The following is an 18,624-nucleotide window of genomic DNA, read 5'->3' on the forward strand; positions in this document are numbered from 1 at the left end:
CCCACTGAAGATGTTATCTAGTAGGGTAATGAAACATCTGGAAATAAACCTTCCAGCTCTGCGAGCAAACCTACATCCAAAACTTCAACCTGAGCTACAAATCTTCTCAAAACTCACTAACTCTGATCTGTAAAACAGCAATTCATGCTCGATGAATTGTCAACTCTAAATCGGAGCTTGTAAAGTTTTGCAAATGAAACATATTTTGGAAAATAGGACACCATATGATTTCTGAGCTAGGCTACAGATCAACGTGCTCAGACAGCTAAATCACACTAAGTTCTGCTGCAAAATACTCAGTGAAGGGCTATATGACCTCGCAGAATACAGACAATACTGATAGATCCATTCAACAAAATATTTGGAGTACAGGGAAGCCTGTCAGAAAGTCTACAGTCAATATCAAGACAAAGAGTTGGTGACCATCTCCATCTGCGGACCCAATCACAATCAGGTGCCCTGATGGACATGGTTTTATTTTCCACTGCTGCACTAGTACTGTCGACTGGACGTTAGAGTGCTGCACTAAACGCTCAATTTGAAATCTGCTGGTATGCAAAGTTAGCTTACTGTTGTCATGGTTGAAGACAGCAGTGTGTAAAGGGACATAGCAATTTAGTGATTGGGTTTTGAACAGAATAGGAAGATTGCAGTGTTTCTATCTGTGTTTCGTAAGTTGGTTATAGACCAGGGCAAGAAGCAACCAGAGTAAGAATAAGTAATTGGGGAATAGCAAATTTTAATGGAGTGAAAACCGATCTGCCTCAGATAAATCAGAATCAGGGACAGGCAAACAAAGTATAACTGAATGATCAGCTGCCTTTAAAAAAAAAAGAGGACAATGCTTGGGCATAGTCAAAGAACATTTCCACAATGGGTAAAAAGTATAGCAACCTGAGCTCCCTGGATGACAAAAAAAAATGGAAAAGTTAAGAACATTCTGAAGGGTCACTGGACAAGAATCATTAACATTGCTTTCTCTCCACAGATGCTGCCATGCCTGTCAAGTTTCTTGAACAATTTTCTGGTTTTGTTTCATTTTCTTTCTTTTGTTCTTTTCCGACCCTTCCCCTTTTGAAAAAATAACATCTTTAATGTTTCCAAATTTTGATGAAAAATTATCAACCCGAAAAGGTGTCTTTGTTTCTCTCTCTGTAGATGCTACCCAGCCTATGCATTTCCAGTATGCTGTGTTTATATTTCAAGTTTCTAGCATTCACAGTATTTTGAACAAAACTTGTCATTAGTTCAAAAAGGCAGTTAGATTTTCAAAATGCAGGATTAAGAAAACGTTTACATTGTTCTGTGCTTTGTTTTGGAGGTTTTAATAAAACCCAAACAAACAGTCCCCACCTGCATATGCATTGGCCTCATCCAGCAGCTCTGTACACGTATGAACATCTGCAAATGCTCGAATTCCTAGACAGTTGGTTGGATGCAACTGGGATTGCAGAAAATCACAACAAGCAGTTCTTACATCCATTAGCTGCAATAGACTGGCTGCAGGTAAAAGCACCTAGGAAAAAGGAAAGGACGAAAAGCAAGTTAAACTCAAACTTCAAAAGGTGTGGCATCGCTCTTGTCTAAAGAAAAAAAAACTCTCAATTCAAAAATATTATAATCAAATACATAACACAAATAAACTTATTCTCTTGCATTTAACGGAAACCACAAAAGTGATGAGGTATTTTAATTCCATTGCAGGGAAAATTAAAACTTCTACGAACAGCTAGTAAAGGTCTTATAAAAAGGGAATTATACAGCATTGCTATAATAAAATTTAGGAACTTATTAAAAGAAAAGGACTCAAAAACAACATAGCTACCATTCAGTATTATTCATATCTTACAGGAGGATTAAAATATTATTGACATATTACAAATTAAATCTGAAATTCCAGTAGATTACAAATAGCATTGAAATACTACAGATTTAAAACAGCTTTAAAGGAAGAATAATCACCATATTAGGAAAATTGAAGAAGAAATCATACCTTAAAGGTTTAGTGTTAGATCAGTCAAACAGAACAGGATTGGATATCTTAGAAAAAACAGCTTTTAAGGTACAGTATTGCTTTGAAATTTAATTAATCTCAAACTGAACAAATAAATACACTGCTGAATTGAAGAGAACCTTCAGTGGCTTATGTTATAAATCACCAAAATATAAATTTAGGCAGAGGTACCTGTGAAAAACTTTTTCACGCTCCTGATAATTACTTTAATCAGAGTAAAAGCAAAATTCTTGAAAGGGTAAGATTTAAACAGAGATGTTTAGCATTCATAGGAATCTGTAGATAAATTTAATTAATGATCTCTACACGTTGGTGGAAAATTGCATCTCTGAAGCTTTGAAATCAAGATTCACTACAGACAGAATTATTGATGAGGCTTGTGAGATTTATATATCCAAGATGATTTAATTTCAGACAAAGCTCTTCAAATTGTTCTGGAAGCAAACATCAAGAAGACTGTGAGATATATTCTGAGAGGATAAACACAAGCTTATAAACTATAAACACTCCAGAGAGTCAGAAATGACATGCCAAAAAAAAGGGTAGACCAAACAGCAGGTATCAAAAGAAACTGTCAGCACTGTGGAACAAAAAAATCCGGAAAACACAAGCAGTGCCCAGCTTTAACTAAAAAAAAGGCTCTCTGTAAAACTATAGATTGTTTTTAGAAAACATGCAGATGTACTACATCATTTCTGCTTCACAGAAACAATGGCAGTTACACATACAAGGAATTCAAGATATTAGAACAATGACCATTAGAAAAGCTAATCAAGGCATTCTAGGGAGAATTGGTGATTCAACTGAGTTGTGTTTGACAAAATTTGTTAATGTCAATGGACATCTCATTAATTATAATCTTTATCAAGAGTCGAGTGTCATTGTTCTATCAGATCAAATGCAATAGCTGAAGAAATATAAGTTACAGGCCAAAGAAATGAAATTACATAGTCTGGGTGGAATAACTCCCAAGATCAAAGATATATTACAAGTAACAAGGCAACTCAAATAATGTAAGACAGTTAACAATGTATACATAATTCACAATGAAGACTTTTCATTTGAGCCCATTGCGTGTCTCAAAATATTCTTGGTAGGAGGAATTCAGAAAGTTCCAACTGATGTAGGAAGAAACCACTGCCAAGCAACCAGTCAAGGGGTAACTGGTAGAAGACTTCACAGGTCTTCTTAGACCTTTGGTGGAAGCCAAAAAGAAAAAAAATTGAATGAGATGACCCACGATGGTATAAAAACATATTTTATATGGCAAAGTAAAACCACAGGCAACGAGCCAAAAGGAGCTCAAACAAATTCAACAAGAACAAAAGAGTAATCAAGATTGTATTACACATCAGCAATGTTGAATTGAAGGCTAGCTAGACCGCCCGAAGCAGCAACAGCATTTCAGACTCAGAGACAACTTTTTAGTGCATAAACAGCAACTGATTATGCCAGCTTCCCTTAGGTAAAATATACTGGGTGAGAAAGGTAACTAAATCTGTGAACTGACTGTGCTGTTCAGAAGTGATTCGGTTTCCAGAGGCTATATGCTGAAAAGATTGCCGCTAAAGGGCTTTGTGCTATTGCTCAGGTAGAATCCCTACACTTTAACAGGCCTAGCAGTTTGTAAAGCCTGCCATTGTGTTCTTTGCCTCATTATGGAAAGTAAGGATAGAGGCTGAAGGTGGTGGTTTCCAGAAAAGCCCGAGACCAGAGAGTCAAGTCCATTCAATTTGTTGATGGTCTGATAATCCACAGTGGTACCCAATGAACTGCTATGTTGATATAGCTGGATGCCATGTATTGCTAAGACAAGGTGTGTTGGGAATTAAAAGTTAAGATCAAGCTGCCATGGGCCCCAAGTAGTAAAAGTGAACACAAGAAACCCCTGCCTGATCCTTGTCAGCATTGTTGAGTCCAAGTATGTGATCTTGCCAACTACATTTATTTCAAAACAGAAGGGAGGCAAACCAGGGGGCAGCTTGGACCATAGTTGGTGAATCAACACTGAAGAGCAATTTCGAACTTCCTGTATTTGTTCAAACAAAACAAAAGAAAACAAACAATGTTTTCGTCTATGTTGAGAAGAATGGAATATAAAGCAGGCAAGTTATGCTTCAGTTATACAGGGCACCGGTGTACTGCAAAGCATCAGTTACTTTATTGGAAGGATGGAAATGCATTGGAAGCATTTCAGAAAAGGTTTACTAGACTAATATTCCAAATGGGCTGGGCTTCCTATGGAGGAAAGGCTAGGATTGTATCGACTGCAATTGAGAAAAGTAAAAAGATAACATTATTCATTTGTGGGATGTGGGCATCGCTGGCTGGCCAGCATTTATTGCCGGTTTCTTCTTGTTCTTGAGAAGGTGGTGGTGAGCTGCCTTCTTGAACTGATGCAGTCCACCTGCTGTGATGTGACAGGGTGGGGAGGGGGAGGAGTTCCAGGATTTTGACCAGCGATAGTGAGAGAACAGTAATATATTTCCAAGTCAGGATAGTGAGTAGGTTGGAGGGGAATTTGGGAGTTGATGGTCTTCCAATGTATCTGCTGCCCTTGCCCTTCCAAATGAAAGTGGTCATAGGTTTGCAGTACTACTGAGGATCTTTGATGAACTTCTGCAATGCAACTTGTAGATAGTACACACTGGTGCTACTCAGCATCAGTGCTGGTCTACATGCATATTCAATATCTCAAGCAGCATAATAAACAGTGTGAGTCATGCCCAAAACCAAACAAAGGTCTGCAAATTTGCCATACCCAGTTGTCAATGCTGGTGGCCAAACAATTAACAGAAGGAGAGAACTCCATGGACACTCCAACCTCAATGATGACAGAGCCCAACATGTCAATGACAAAAGAGAAGACTGAAGTGTTTGTGAACATCTTCGGCAGGAAGGCTAATCATCACCCCATTAGTCTACCCTTGATCATCAATAAGGTGAAGGAAGGTGTTGGCAACAGTGCTATCAAGCAGCACCTGTTCAGCAATAATGTGCTGCTTGGTTTCTGCCAGAGCCACTTAGCTCTTGACTTCATTACAGTCTTTGTTCAAATATAAACAAAAGAACTGAATTCCAGAGTTGAGGTGAGAGTGACTGCCCTTGAGGTCAAAGCCACATTTGACCTAATGTGTCATCAAGCAACCCTAGCAAAATTAGAATCAATACAAATAAAAGTCAAACCCTCCATTGATTGGAATTATAATTGACATATCGGAAGATAGTTAAGGTTGCTGAAGGTCAGTCAACTCCACTCCACGACACCTCTGCATGAATTCCTCAGGGTGGTGTTCTAGACCCAACCATCTCCAGTTGCTTTATCAATAACCTTCAATTCATCAGGTGGTCAGAATTGGAATGCTTGTTGATGGTTGAACAATGATCAGCAGGTTTCACAACTCGTCACATACTGAAACAGTCCATGTTAAAATGCCATAAGATCCAGAAAGGACCCAGACTGGGGCATACAAGTATTATTCGTACCACAGAAATGCCAGGCAATGAATATCTCCAATAAGAGACACAATCTAACCACCATCCCATGACATTCAATGATGTCTCCATCACTGAATCCCCACTATCAACATCCTGAGGGGTTATTGTTGACCAGAAGCTCAACTGGACTTGTCATATAAACACAGTAGCTACAAGAGCAGGTCAAAGGCTCAGAATGCTGTGTTGATTAACTAACCTCCACACTCCCCAAAGCCAATGCACCAGCTACACAGCATAAGTCAGGATTGTAATAGAATACTCTCTACTTGCAGCTCCAACAACACTCAAGAAGCTTGACATCATTCAGGATAGAGCAGAGTGCTTGATGAGCACCACACCCACAGATCTTCACTCCCTCCACCACCAATGCTCAGTAGCAGTTGTGCGTACAAATTACAAAATGCATTGCAGAAATTCACCAAAGATCCTTGGACAGCACCTTCCAAACGCACAACCATACAGTCTTAGAGATGTACAGCATGGAAACAGACCCTTCGGTCCAAACCGTCCATGACTTTCATCTAAAAGGACAGCAAATATATGGAAACACTATCACCTGCAAGCTCCCCTCCAAGCTACACTCTATCCTGACTTGGAAATATAATGCCATTCCTTCAGTGTCATCAGGTCAAAATCCTGGAATTTCCTTTTAACAGTATTACGGGTCTACCTACAGCACATACACTGCAGCAGTTCAAAAAAGGCAGTTCTCCAGCATCTTCTCAAGGGTAACTAGGGATAGGCAATAAATGGTGGCCCAGTCAGCAACGCCCAAACCTCACAAGTGAGTAAAGGAAAAGCTGCTAATTCCCCCACATTAACAAAGGCCAGTCTTCAGCACGAGATTATGTCAAGGAGCAGCTGAATGTATTGCTCTATCCAATGATCCCAAACATCATGGCTATGCACAGAAGACTTGTGCTCTAGAACTAGCAGCGCACTCATGCCAAATTGTTCATAAGCATTATTCATAAATAACATGCTCATGGAGATTCAAGTTTGCACTCAACAGAGCCACTTGGCTCCAGACTTCATTACACCTTTGGTGGTCAAAACAGGTGAATTCCAAAGGGGGATAAACATTACTTTCCTGACATGCAGACATTACTTGACTGAGTGTAGAATCAAGGAGCCCTTCAAAATTATTAGTCAACAGGAATAAAGGGAAAAATTCCCTGTTAGCTGAAGTCATATTTATCATAAAGGAAAATAGCTGAGGCTTGTGGGGAATAATCCCAGCTCCAGGAAATTACTGCAAGAGTTCCTGCGAGATGGATCCTAGGCCTCACTATCTTTGGCCACTTCTTCAATGAAGTTCCCACAAAGATAAGAATAGAAGTGAGGATATTTGCTGATGAAAGCAGAGCATTTAATTCCATTTGCAATCCCTCGCAGGAAGACATCAAAAACATTCTGACTTATATTGATAAACTGTAAGTAATGCTTGATTGAACAAGTGCCATATTCAGAGCGAGCATGACAACACCCCTTGATATCCAAAGACATCACCATCATGATGTCCAGAAATCTCAACTCTGCTGTACACTCTTCAATGCATTTGGATTTTTCCTACAAAATGTTTAAAAAAAATTACACAACACCAGGTTATAGTCCAACAGGTTTATTTGGAAGCACTAACTTTCGGAGCTCCACAATCACCTGATGAAGGAGCAGCGCTCCGAAAGCTAGTCCTTCCAAATAAACCTGTTGGACTATAACCTGGTGTTGTGTGATTTTTAACTTTGTACACCCCAGTCCAACACTGGCATCTCCAAATCATCCTACAAATGTGGTATCCAGAACTGTACACAACACTCCAGCTGAGGTCTAACCAGTGTCTTATGCAAGTTCATTATAACCTCCTCACTCTTGTACTCTCTAATCCTGTTATGAAGCTTAGAGTATTGTACTAACACCTCACTCTAGCTGTCCTGAACAGGATATGAAACATTAACTCTTTCTACTTCCACAAATTCTGGCAGACCTGCTGAATTTCTCCAGCACTTTTTCTTAAAATAACCTATCACCTTAAATGACTTAGAATATAAACTCCCTGCTCCTGCACAAAAATACATCACTTCACATTTATCTATCAACTATCCATCACTCCACTAATGCGAGAATGCACCCTTTTGAAGTTCTACACTGCTCTCCTCAAAGTTTATAAATCTCTCAAGTTTTAATTAATCCACAAACTTTGAAATTATTCCCTGTGCACCAAGTTCGATATAATATCTATATATTGAAGAAAAGCAAGGGTCCTAACACTGGCACCAAGGAATTCCACTACAAATGCTCTTCTAGCCTGAAAACAACCCATTAACTATTACAGTTCCCTAATGCCTTTAACAATTTTGTACCAACATTGCTACTATCTGTTTTATTCCATGATCTCTAACTTTTCTCAAGCCTCCCATGTAGCACTAACAATGCCCTTTTCAAATACTCATACACCATATCAACAGCCGTTCCCCTCATTAACCCCTTCTGTTGTCTCTTCAAAACCTCCAGCAACTTAAAAAGGTAAAATTTTCCCTTAACAAATATATGCAGACTCTTCTGAATCAATCCACATGCTTCAATGTGTTCCATTTAGAATAACTGTTTCTAGAGGTTTCCCCAGCACTGAGGCTTAACTGACTGGTCTACAATTGCTGGGCTTTTCTTTACAATCTTTTTTGAACAAGGGTGTAATGTTTGCAGATCAATAATCCTCTGGCCTGATCCCCAAATCCATGGAAAACTGCAAGATAATTGTCAGCACCTCTGCAATTTCCAAATTGTTCATTATCCTTGGGATGCATTTAATTCTGCCTTGGTACCTTATCAAGTTTAACATATCCAAACATTTCCAATCACGAAGTATTCTCTTGTCGCAAAAGCACTTTGTGCAAAATAAAAGCAGATTTCATTCAGGCCAATGATTTCACATTCACTTCTCCCTAAAGGAGAGACTCCATGCTGCAACATGATTCCATGGATGTCCTTTAGGTTCTTCATCCAGGCTGCCATCATTTTCACACGTGCATAGATGCAAATGAAAGCAGTTACTTGAATGCAAGAGGAATTATATTGACAAAGCAGAAATCAATGAATAATTTTCACAAGCAGATACGTTACTGCATCATCCAATCCAGATACTCAACCTCATAGTGGCATCCTATACCACACTGTCTGAAGTCAACTAATGCCGAGAACATTCAGGAATTTGAACAGTCAACCTTCCAGATCCTGGGTGATTGGGCCCTCGGCCACGTCCAATGCCTTTTCACCATTCTGACCTTATCCTTTCTCCTCTCTCCGAGAACAATAAGGTATCCCCTCAACCTCACTTTTCACCCCACCAGCCTCTACATTCAAAAGAATCATCCTCTGCTATTTCCAGCACCCACACCAAATATCTTTCTGTCCCTTCTCTTGTCAACATTGTACAGGGACCGGTCTCTCTGCAACATCCTGATCCAATCCTTTGTCACTCCAAAACCCCTTCACCCTGCTGATGGCATCACATAAATAGTTGCAGAAAATGCATCATTTGCCCTTTTAGCACCCCCTTCCTCAAACAATTTCTGGGTGAAGTAGCGATTTATATGTACTTCTGTAAATCTAGCCTACTATATTTACAGCTTACAATGCTGCTCCTCTACTTTGGCAACACCCAATGCAGATCTGCTGACCACCTTGCAAAATTCCTCCATTCTGTCTGTAAGAATGACCATGACCTTTCAGTTGCTTGTTATCTTCCTCTCATGCAAACATTTCTGTCTGAGGCACGTTGTAATGCTCCAGGTGAAGCCCAATGCAAGTGGGAGGAGTAACAACTCATTTTCCACTCTTCAGAACATGAAGCATCCTCCATTTTGATTATACCCCAACCCTTGTATTATCTTGTTTGCATGGGTTTGCTCTTAGCACAGGCCTATTTTCTACTATTCACATCCAAATAACCAATCTGCATATATAGAGTGCTTTCACTATCATTAGCTCACCCTTTTGCCTTATGCTGTGGGCACCCTCACCATCTGCTCATCCTCCCACAGTGTCAACAATATAAAACCTATTTTCCAGTCCTCTTCAGTTCTTAAGTAGTCATATTGGACTTGAAACATTATCTGTTTCTTTCTCCAAAATGCTACCAGACCTGCTGAGTTCACCAGGACCTTCTGCTTTCATTTCAGATTTCTAGCATTTGCAGTATTTTGCTTTTATTAACCACCCATGTCTGCTTGGTTTAGCAAGTCTCTAGATGAAGTCACTGCACCACTAAGGAAACTAGTACAATATGTTTTTTTTTCCCCAATTTCATTGTGTCCACTGCAAAACTGATCATCTCCCAAAAAAATGTAATTCATACTACATAGGGTTGAGAGGGAAATGGGCCAAATGCTGGCAAATGGGACTTGATTAATTTAGGATATCTGGTAGGCATGGATGTGTTGGACCAAACGGTGTGTTTCCATGCTGTACATCTCTATGACTCTATGTCAATAAGAGAAATACATTCTTTAAATATTCTAACTGACATCAATAACAAAAACATGAAGGACACTAGCCATTCCTAGGAAACAATAATGAACAAAATCTTAACAGGAGTTTGAGTTATATAAAAAGATATTCTTTGGGGTTAAGTTTAATGGCATAGTAACTATGGTTGCACAGGATATCCTCCAGCATCTACTCATTTCCTTTAAAAGAGATGAGAGGAAGTGCTTGCCAACAAGGCCAGCTGTACAAGGAAAAAACAAAATTAGGATTTGTTCACAGCCTGGCAGTTTAAAATCACTGTTTCAGAACCCTATAGTTTATATGAAGTATGGAATTTCAGATCAGCCACCACTAACACACACACCCCCACACAACACTTTAATCACTTACATTGTCATTGATTCATAACCTCTTACATTTGCTCATTTCCTGCACTATAAGCCAGGAGGAAGTTTAATTTTGCAGCTCTTGACAGCATTTCTATAAGCAATTATTTCTGCAAAGTAAAAATTCTTAATGTTAGATCGCATAACATATCATTCTACAAAGAAAAGAAATGGTCAAAATTCATGCCACATCCAATCTGATGTCATCATCATGTATAAGTAATGCAATTACATTTTTATGCCAATAGTATAGTTCAAAGTCAGACAAAATTATCACATCCAAGAAATTCTGGCCAATTTTGGGCCTAAAATCAGGACCTTTGAGGGCAGAAAAGGGAATTTGAAGTGTAACAGTTTCGACATGGGTTTCACCCATCCTGGACAAAAGAGAAGAATTCTGACAGGAGTCCAAAGCACTTCTTTCAGCTGTACATTTGCTGTCATAATGCCAAAATCAGAATCAAGACTGGTTGAAAGTCAGGCTCACTTGAAAATTCCACTAGTTTCACCTAGGATATAGCTAAGGTTAAGTAGGCCTGATTATAAAAGACACATTGCTTTCCATACAAATACGTTAACCGGGTCACACAATCCCACTGACAAACTCGCTCAGGCAAAATAACTAAAAGCAATAGCAAACAAGTTGACACTGATTTTTCAATCAAAAAAGAATTTCTTTAAAAAAAGGTGGTGTACAGCAGTTTATGGACAATCCTACTTGTCTCAACTTCCCTGCTCATTGTATTAGAACATAGGCCATAGAACATAGAACAGTACAGCACAGAACAGGCCCTTCAGCCCACGATGTCGTGCCGACCATTGATCCTCATACAAGGTAAACCTAATGTACGAATCTTCAAATTTCTGTGACCATGTGCATGTCCAGCAGTCTCTTAAATATCCCCAATGACCTCGCTTCCACAACTGCTGCTGGCAACACATTCCATGCTCTCACAACTCTCTGCGTAAAGAACCCACCTCTGACATCCCCTCCATACTTTCCGCCAAACAGCTTAAAACTATGACCCCTCGTGTTAACAATTTCTGCCCTGGGAAAAAGTCTCTGGCCATCAACTCTATCTATACCTCTCATTATCTTGTACACCTCAATTAGATCCCCACTCTTCCTTCTTTTTTCCAATGAAAAACGTCCGAGCTCAGTCAACCTCTCTTCGTAAGATAAGCCCTCCATTCCAGGCAGCATCCTGGAAAACCTCCTCTGAGCCCTCTCCAAAGCATCCACATCTTTCCAATAATAGGGTGAACAGAACTGGACACAGTATTCCAAGTGCGGTCTAACCAAAGTTTTATAGAGCTGTAACAAGATCTCACGGCTCTTAAACTGAATCCCCCTGTTAATGAAAGCCAAAACACCATATGCTTTCTTAACAACCCTGTCCACTTGGGTGGCAATTTTAAGGGATCAGTGGAAGGAAATTATTCTGTCTGGAAGTCAGTGGTGAGTGGTGTTCCACAGGGCTCTGGTCTTGGGCCTCTACTCTTTGTAATTTTTATTAATGACTGGGATGAGGAGATTGCAGGATGGGTTAACAAGTTTGCAGATGACACAAAGGTTGGAGGTGTCGTTGACAGTATAGAAAACTGTTGTAGGCTGCAGCGTGACATTGACAGGATGCAGAGATGGGCTGAGAGGTGGCAGATGGAGTTCAACCTGGATAAATGTGAAGTGATGCATTTTGGAAGATCGAACTTGAAAGTTGAGTACGGGATTCTTGGCAGTGTGGAGGAACAGTGGGATCTCGGTGTGCAGGTACATCGCCTTATACAATGGGCAGGGAAGTTGAGACAAGTAGGATTCTTTGTATTCTTATTTCATAAGAATACAAATAATGTTTTGGATAAGGCTGCCATTAAAAGATCATGAGAATGAAACACAACCATCATTTCATAACAGAGCTCAGTATAGTTAGCAAAGAGTCTATCTAATGTACTTTCTCAGTTGCAATAGTCAACTCAGTGTGCAATAAAGTAGAATACAGAATGACAAATATAAAACTGAAAAATGAGCCATTTTAACTTATTCCTTAGATAGCACACAAGTTCAGAAAGTCATTTTATTGCCAGTGTTGCTCTTATTTTTGCTTTAAATCTGGTGTACCACAGAATTTTTATTTTTCTCTTTTCAACCAAATGTCGACAAGACAAATTTATTCTGTTATTGTTGTGCTATACTGTACAAATCAAGCTTTCAGAGAAATAACAGTTTATATATAGGTAAGTCTTATTTTCAAATTGGAAGCGATAACCTGTGTACCAATCTGTGATCAAAAAGCAATGTCTTATGTGACAGTCAATACCTCTTCTCTCATACTGTGTTCAATATTTTCTTTGTGAATCCATGAAGTCATAATTGCTGCAAAGTCCAGGTGGCTTCCTTTCCAGACAACTTATATAATTTTTTTTATATAGTTCAGGGATAAACTATTTTCTTAAAAGCATTTAAAAACAAACATTTTCCTGATCTAAATACAAGAGTTACTTAGTGGTTTCTTAACTTGGAAGAATAGTAACTCTATTCAAGATTAGCCAATAAAAGACAAATTGGGCTGCCAATTGATACCAGAAGTGGACTCAGGTATCTAGCAAGAACATATTAAATGGCAGAACTAAGACTTTATGTATTACAAAAAATTCAAAATAAATGAAAAGAATGTTTTATAGAAGGCTTTCTACCTTGTCAATTTTTTCCACAGCATGTTGCAGGTAATGAAATATTTTTGAAGTGTGGTACCTATTTCAATGCACGTGGGTGTGGGGAAGACATCACACAGTTTACAGACAGCATGACGACAAATGGCTACATTAACTGCTTTGATACAGTTTAAAATTTTGTTCACTGAATATGGGAGTTGCATTTATTGCCCATCCTTAATTGACTGAGAGGACATAGAAGCAAACCGAGGTCTTGAACCACTGCAATCTTGGGGTGTACATACAACCACAATAACGTCAGGAAGTGAATTCTAGGATTTTCACACAGGAACATTGAAAGAATGGCAATTTAGTTCAAGGTCAGAATAGTGTGCTGTTGGGAAGGGATCTTGCAGGTGAAAGTGCTCCCATGCATTTGATCAAAAGCTCCTAATTATTTATAAACTCCTTGAAGTGAGACTATGAAACCCAATGCTTGTTTTTAGAATTGCCTAAAGTAATAAAAGTCTAACCCTAATGCAAATGTCTAAATGTGCCTGATTTAAAAAAGTAGTGAATTAATCAATAAACACAAGAATTTATTTAATCTTAAAATGTAATTGGGCATATCAATGATGGATACAGGTGAGTTGGCATTGAGAATTAATGGAAAATGGGTGGTAGATTGGGGCAGGAATGTGTTGACATGAGGCACAGATAGCACAGGGACTATAAGAGGCCAGGAAGATAGGGATTTGTTGGCATGGAGAGCATAAGGCGTCACAGAGGGTAGGTGGAGTATAAGTTGGCATGGAGGGTTATGTGGGCAAGTAGAGGGAACAAAGAGGTGTGAACGGTTCGGGGCTGGAGTAATATTTAGTTTTATTGTAAAATTTCATAGCTTTGACAATATGCTGGTGCATCAAAGTAGGCCATCATCTGACCCACCTTCAAATTGGAAAGCCTCAGCACTCCTTCTGAGGTTGTCTGCCGTGAAACTCGAATTCAAAACCAACCTCCTCCCTCCCCAGAAAAGACACGCAAAGACACCCCTAATTCAGATGCAAAAATTCAAGTCAAAATGTTTAAGTTTGTAAATTTTCCATTCCAGGAGAGAATGTTATACTATTGAATGGAGCATTCCTTTCTGGGTCTTCAGTAGTGCCCTGTGGGTGTACATTACCTGCACATTCTCTTCATTGACTTCTACTTCAGCAGTGTATATATAATCAATTAGTTTACTTAGTGTGTGTCCATCTATATCTTTTATCTCGACTTTCTTTGCTTTACTTTCAGCCATGTCTCCTGTAAAACAAAAAACAATTACGTTCTTTGCAGAGGCAAAGCTGTTTATCACATACTTTAAATCATTTCATGCTCCAAGACTCAAACAATTGGAGTAGTATTTTTGCTGAAGTGAAAGTGATATAACTTGAATTAATTTGAGCAAGACTTCCACAAATACACAAGAAAGTTCAAGTCCACAGCAACTCCATCTCCCATTTGATGAATTTAGAAACAAAGGAAACAGGATCACAAATAGGCCATTCGGACTATTGAGCCTGCTCTATGGTAAAACGATGTTTGTGTGATCAGTTTGTGTTTCAAATGACACATTTCCATTTAACCCCATAGTCTTGGATTCCCTTGCCTAACAAAATAACCTATCTACCTCTGCCATAAAAGAACTCAATAACCCCCACCTTCTATAACAGTATAACATACTCGCAAAACTCTAATCGAGGAAAAATAAATTACATCACTTCTCATAAAAGGTTGACCCTCAATTTAAACCAACGTTCCCTAATTCTGGATTAAAGAGGAAACATCTTTGCCACATCCATTTCATCAAAGCTATTCAGGTCCTTACAACCTTCAATCAAGTCACTCCACATTCTTCTATAGTCTTGTGGAATGAGCCAGTCTAAGCTATCCTCATAAGACTCTGCTTTTTCATTCTTCCTGCCAAAGTGAACAACTTCGTATTTTCCCCACATTATATTTCATTGGCCAGATTTCCGTTCTCTTACTCAACCTCCTTCCCATCTCCTTCTCGCTTATCTTTGCATCATCTGCAGATTTAGCTACATGCAGCCGCTGCCCTCATCTAAGTCATTCAGTAAAGTCCAAAATGTTGAGACCTTGATACAGATCTCAGCAGGACTCTATTTGTCACATCCTGCCAATCAGACAAGAACCTATGTTCCATACTCAGTTTTCTACCAACGAGCCAGTGTCTCTCTTACACAAGCTAATACACTATGAACTTTTATTTTCCCTAACAGGCTTTTGACAAGGTACCACATCAATAGGTTTCTGGAAATCCAATGGAGTACAGTGACAGGTTCTGCTTTATCCACAGAGTATGTTATATATTCAAAGGAAATCTCATAAATTACTGAAATATGGCTTCCATTTCATAAAACCATGCTGACTCTTCCTGACTGCCTTAGTTTTTTCTAAGTACCTATAAATTACTCCCCACTACAGATGTTGCGCTAACTGGCTTATAGCTTCCTGTTTTCTGCCTCCCTCCATTCTTGAAGAGAGGGATTCTATTTGTTACTCTTCTGTCTGACAGAACCTTTCAGGAATGTAGTTAATATTTCATAGTCACATTGGAAACACAGCACAAAAACAGACCATTTGGCTTAATCCATATATTCCAGCTTTTACACTCCGACTGATTCTCCTCCCATCCTTCCTCATGTAGGTCTATTAGCATAACCTTCTATTCCCATTAATCGCATGCTTGCCCTAGACATCGCTTAAATGCAGTGATAAAATTTGCCTCAATCTCTCACTGTAGTAGCAACTTGACACCACTCAGATGACTAAGTAAAAAAACATTATTCTGAACTATTGATGTGATTTCTTGTGACTATCTTATTTTGATGGCCTCCAGCTCCTGACAAATGAAAGCACTGTTTATTATGCTTATAAATATTTTCAGAATTTTAGTTCTCTATAGTTCACCTTAGGCAAGAAAAGAATTATTCTGCATTTGACCCTTTCCAGATAGGTATATCTTTCCAGTTTGTATAATCCCTGTAGTCTTTTATACTTCCTGTCCAATACTTCTATGCCCTTCCAATGAGATAGCAACATAGAACTGCTCCAAATACAGTCTAATTAAAGTTTTACACAAATTTAGCGTAACTTCTATATTGTTCAATTCTATTCATCTCTAAATAAATCCCAGATAATGGTTTGTTATTTAAAAAAAAAAGACATTGCCATATTGATCAAAATAATTCATTCCACGGAATAGCATCAATTTTAAAAACTTCAGATGTGGTGGATGTACAAGAGTCCAGTGGAGATGTAGGAGAAAAGGAATCACGCAGTCAGATCTTCCAAACAGCAGGGATGTCCCAGTCACTGGAGCTGACTGCAGAGAGTACTAGAAGAAATCACATAATAATTCAGAATAATGTTTTTTTACTTAAGTCTTCTGAGTGGTGTCGTGTTGTTACTACAGCAAGCGATTGAGGCAAATTTTATTGCTGCACTTAAGCGATGTATCGGGCAAGCATGCGACTAATGGGAATAGAAGGTTATGCTAATAGACCTACATGAGAAAGGATGGGAGGAGAATCAGTCAGAGTGTAAAAGCTGGAATGTATGGATTAAGCCAAATGGTCTGTTTCTGTTCTGTGTTTCCAATGTGTCTATGAAATATTAACTACATTCCTGAAAGGTTCTGTCAGACAGAAGAGTAACAGATAGAACCCCTCTCTTCAAGAATGGAGGGAGGCACCTTTTACCTGCCCATCCTTTTGTGCACTAAGACTTCTGAGCCAAAATAACAAAGCCTTAGAGGTGCATAGACAGCATCCGAGGAGAAGAGTTGATGTCTCAGGCATAATCCCTTCATCAGCAAGGTGGAGGGGAAAAAAGTGATTGACAGATAAATGGGGGGTGGAGGAGGAGAAAGGTAGCTGGCAAGGCGATAGGTGATGCATGTTAGGGGTAATTATAATTGGTTGGTGGGGAGGGTGGACAGGGTAGATGAGAAGGAAGTTGGATAGGTAGGAAAGGCTTCGATTTGCTGATGGAAGTGGTCCAGGACTTGCACGTTCTTGGGAGAGTTGGAGGAGGAGTTGAAGCGTCTGCCACAGGATATTGGGGTTGTTTGGTGCATGCGTCCCAGAGATGAAATGTTCTACGAGTTTGCGTCCTGTCTCCCCGATGTACAGGAGAACACATTGAGAGCAATGGACACAGTAGATGAGGTGGGTGGAAGTGTAGTGGATCTGCTGTCAGCCTGGCAGAACAAAATGCTCAATTTCAAGGCATATATTAGGATACACCACAAATCTTTCTGCTAACTACTGACAAATTAATCTATTACTATCCAGTTAAAAATATTCTCAAATCATAAATTGTAATGTATAACATATAAAATAATTCATATTACAAAGGCTTTGAAGTGTTTGGAATCTTCTCTTCTCCTGGGGATACTAGTTCATACTTGCCATCTTCTGGTAATTCAAAATATTAATTCACTTGTAAAACAGGACAAAAAAGGTCAAAAAGCATTAAAACTACACTCATCCATCAACCCATTTTCCAGGACATGTCATGGAAGAATCAGGTAGCTTTGGAAATTCTGACTGTTTGTAAAGACTTTCAGAGTTCCAAAATGGATAACCATTATAGTAACCTCTCTGTCACTCAACTCAGATCAACTCATCACTGTGTCAGGATCTTCAAAACGCTCAGGTATACAATGTAGCTTAATATTCAAGAGGAAATGCCTTAGCGGGAGACTAACCTAAAGACTTTAGGCATTGTTGCTGTCAAGCCAAACACAACTGGGTATCCAAGAGCGGCAGGGGTAAACTAGGCCCAACTGAGACGAAGGACTCTGGGTCATGAAAATTATAGGTAATGCCTTGTTTCCTTGATTCTGTCAGCCTATTAACAGTGCAGCAGTGTTGAGACAGCAAATTAAGTGCCTAATACAACCCTTACCCTAAAATCTGAAATCCTTGATTAATATTGTAAAGTTTACAATGCTTTCATTCAGAAAAATTGCATTAACTAATTACTGCACAAATTATCACCATGAAACACACACAAAAAAAACTTTGTGAATTTAGGTATATAACAAGAAATTCTTACCAAAGATTAATTTACCTGTTACTTCAGCATTTATTCATACCTAGTCTTGGAACATCAGTACTGGCATTAGCAATTAGCCCACAATCTAATGTAGAATTGCTAGGTGACACAAAACCCAATCAGATCTCAACAAATGTGCTTCAATTTAGAGACTTTACAAAGTGAAAAGATATACTTCAGTTGGAAGTGGGGATTTTCCTCACTGCAGCAAATTGGAGGACTTCAACAATTTGCAATGGGGTACAGCTTATTCCAAGTGTTTCAATAGCTCACTCAGACAGTTTGGTCCACTGAAAAAGCAGTTCAGGGACACATAGTTGGAGAAACAGACACAGACCAAGGCAGAATCTGTGTTAGGTGTGCTGCTTTTTAGCTTTCCTGCAGGGAACAAATCAAGAGCAGTTGCATAGCTCTGTTAGAATGAACACAAAAAGAAAACCCTGGAATATGTAAAAAAAAAGC

At 39.0% G+C, this 18,624-nt stretch overlaps 1 protein-coding gene and 1 pseudogene across 17 annotated transcripts in view; one reads left to right on the forward strand and one right to left on the reverse strand.

Annotated features, from left to right (window-relative positions):
- The window catches only part of LOC122556624 (kelch-like protein 3), a 120,144-nt gene that overhangs the window by 68,261 nt on the left and 33,259 nt on the right, over window positions 1–18,624 (reverse strand). For all 17 annotated transcript variants that reach the window (XR_006313588.2, XM_087995316.1, XM_043703545.2 and 14 more), the window contains 2 exons: window positions 14,219–14,340; window positions 1,354–1,516 (listed from right to left, as the gene is read on the reverse strand). Coding sequence is in view for 16 of the 17 variants with exons in the window: in XM_087995316.1 (XP_087851442.1) it covers window positions 1,354–1,516; window positions 14,219–14,340 (285 nt within the window). In the remaining variant the exon portion in view is untranslated. The remainder of the gene's footprint in view (window positions 1–1,353; window positions 1,517–14,218; window positions 14,341–18,624) is intronic.
- LOC122556963 (small ribosomal subunit protein uS3 pseudogene) lies at window positions 2,952–4,014 on the forward strand (annotated as a pseudogene).

Source organism: Chiloscyllium plagiosum, unplaced genomic scaffold, assembly GCF_037043375.1.
Source record: "Chiloscyllium plagiosum isolate Xiang-an unplaced genomic scaffold, Cpla_swu_hap1 HiC_scaffold_16, whole genome shotgun sequence".
NCBI classification, from domain to species: domain Eukaryota; kingdom Metazoa; phylum Chordata; class Chondrichthyes; order Orectolobiformes; family Hemiscylliidae; genus Chiloscyllium; species Chiloscyllium plagiosum.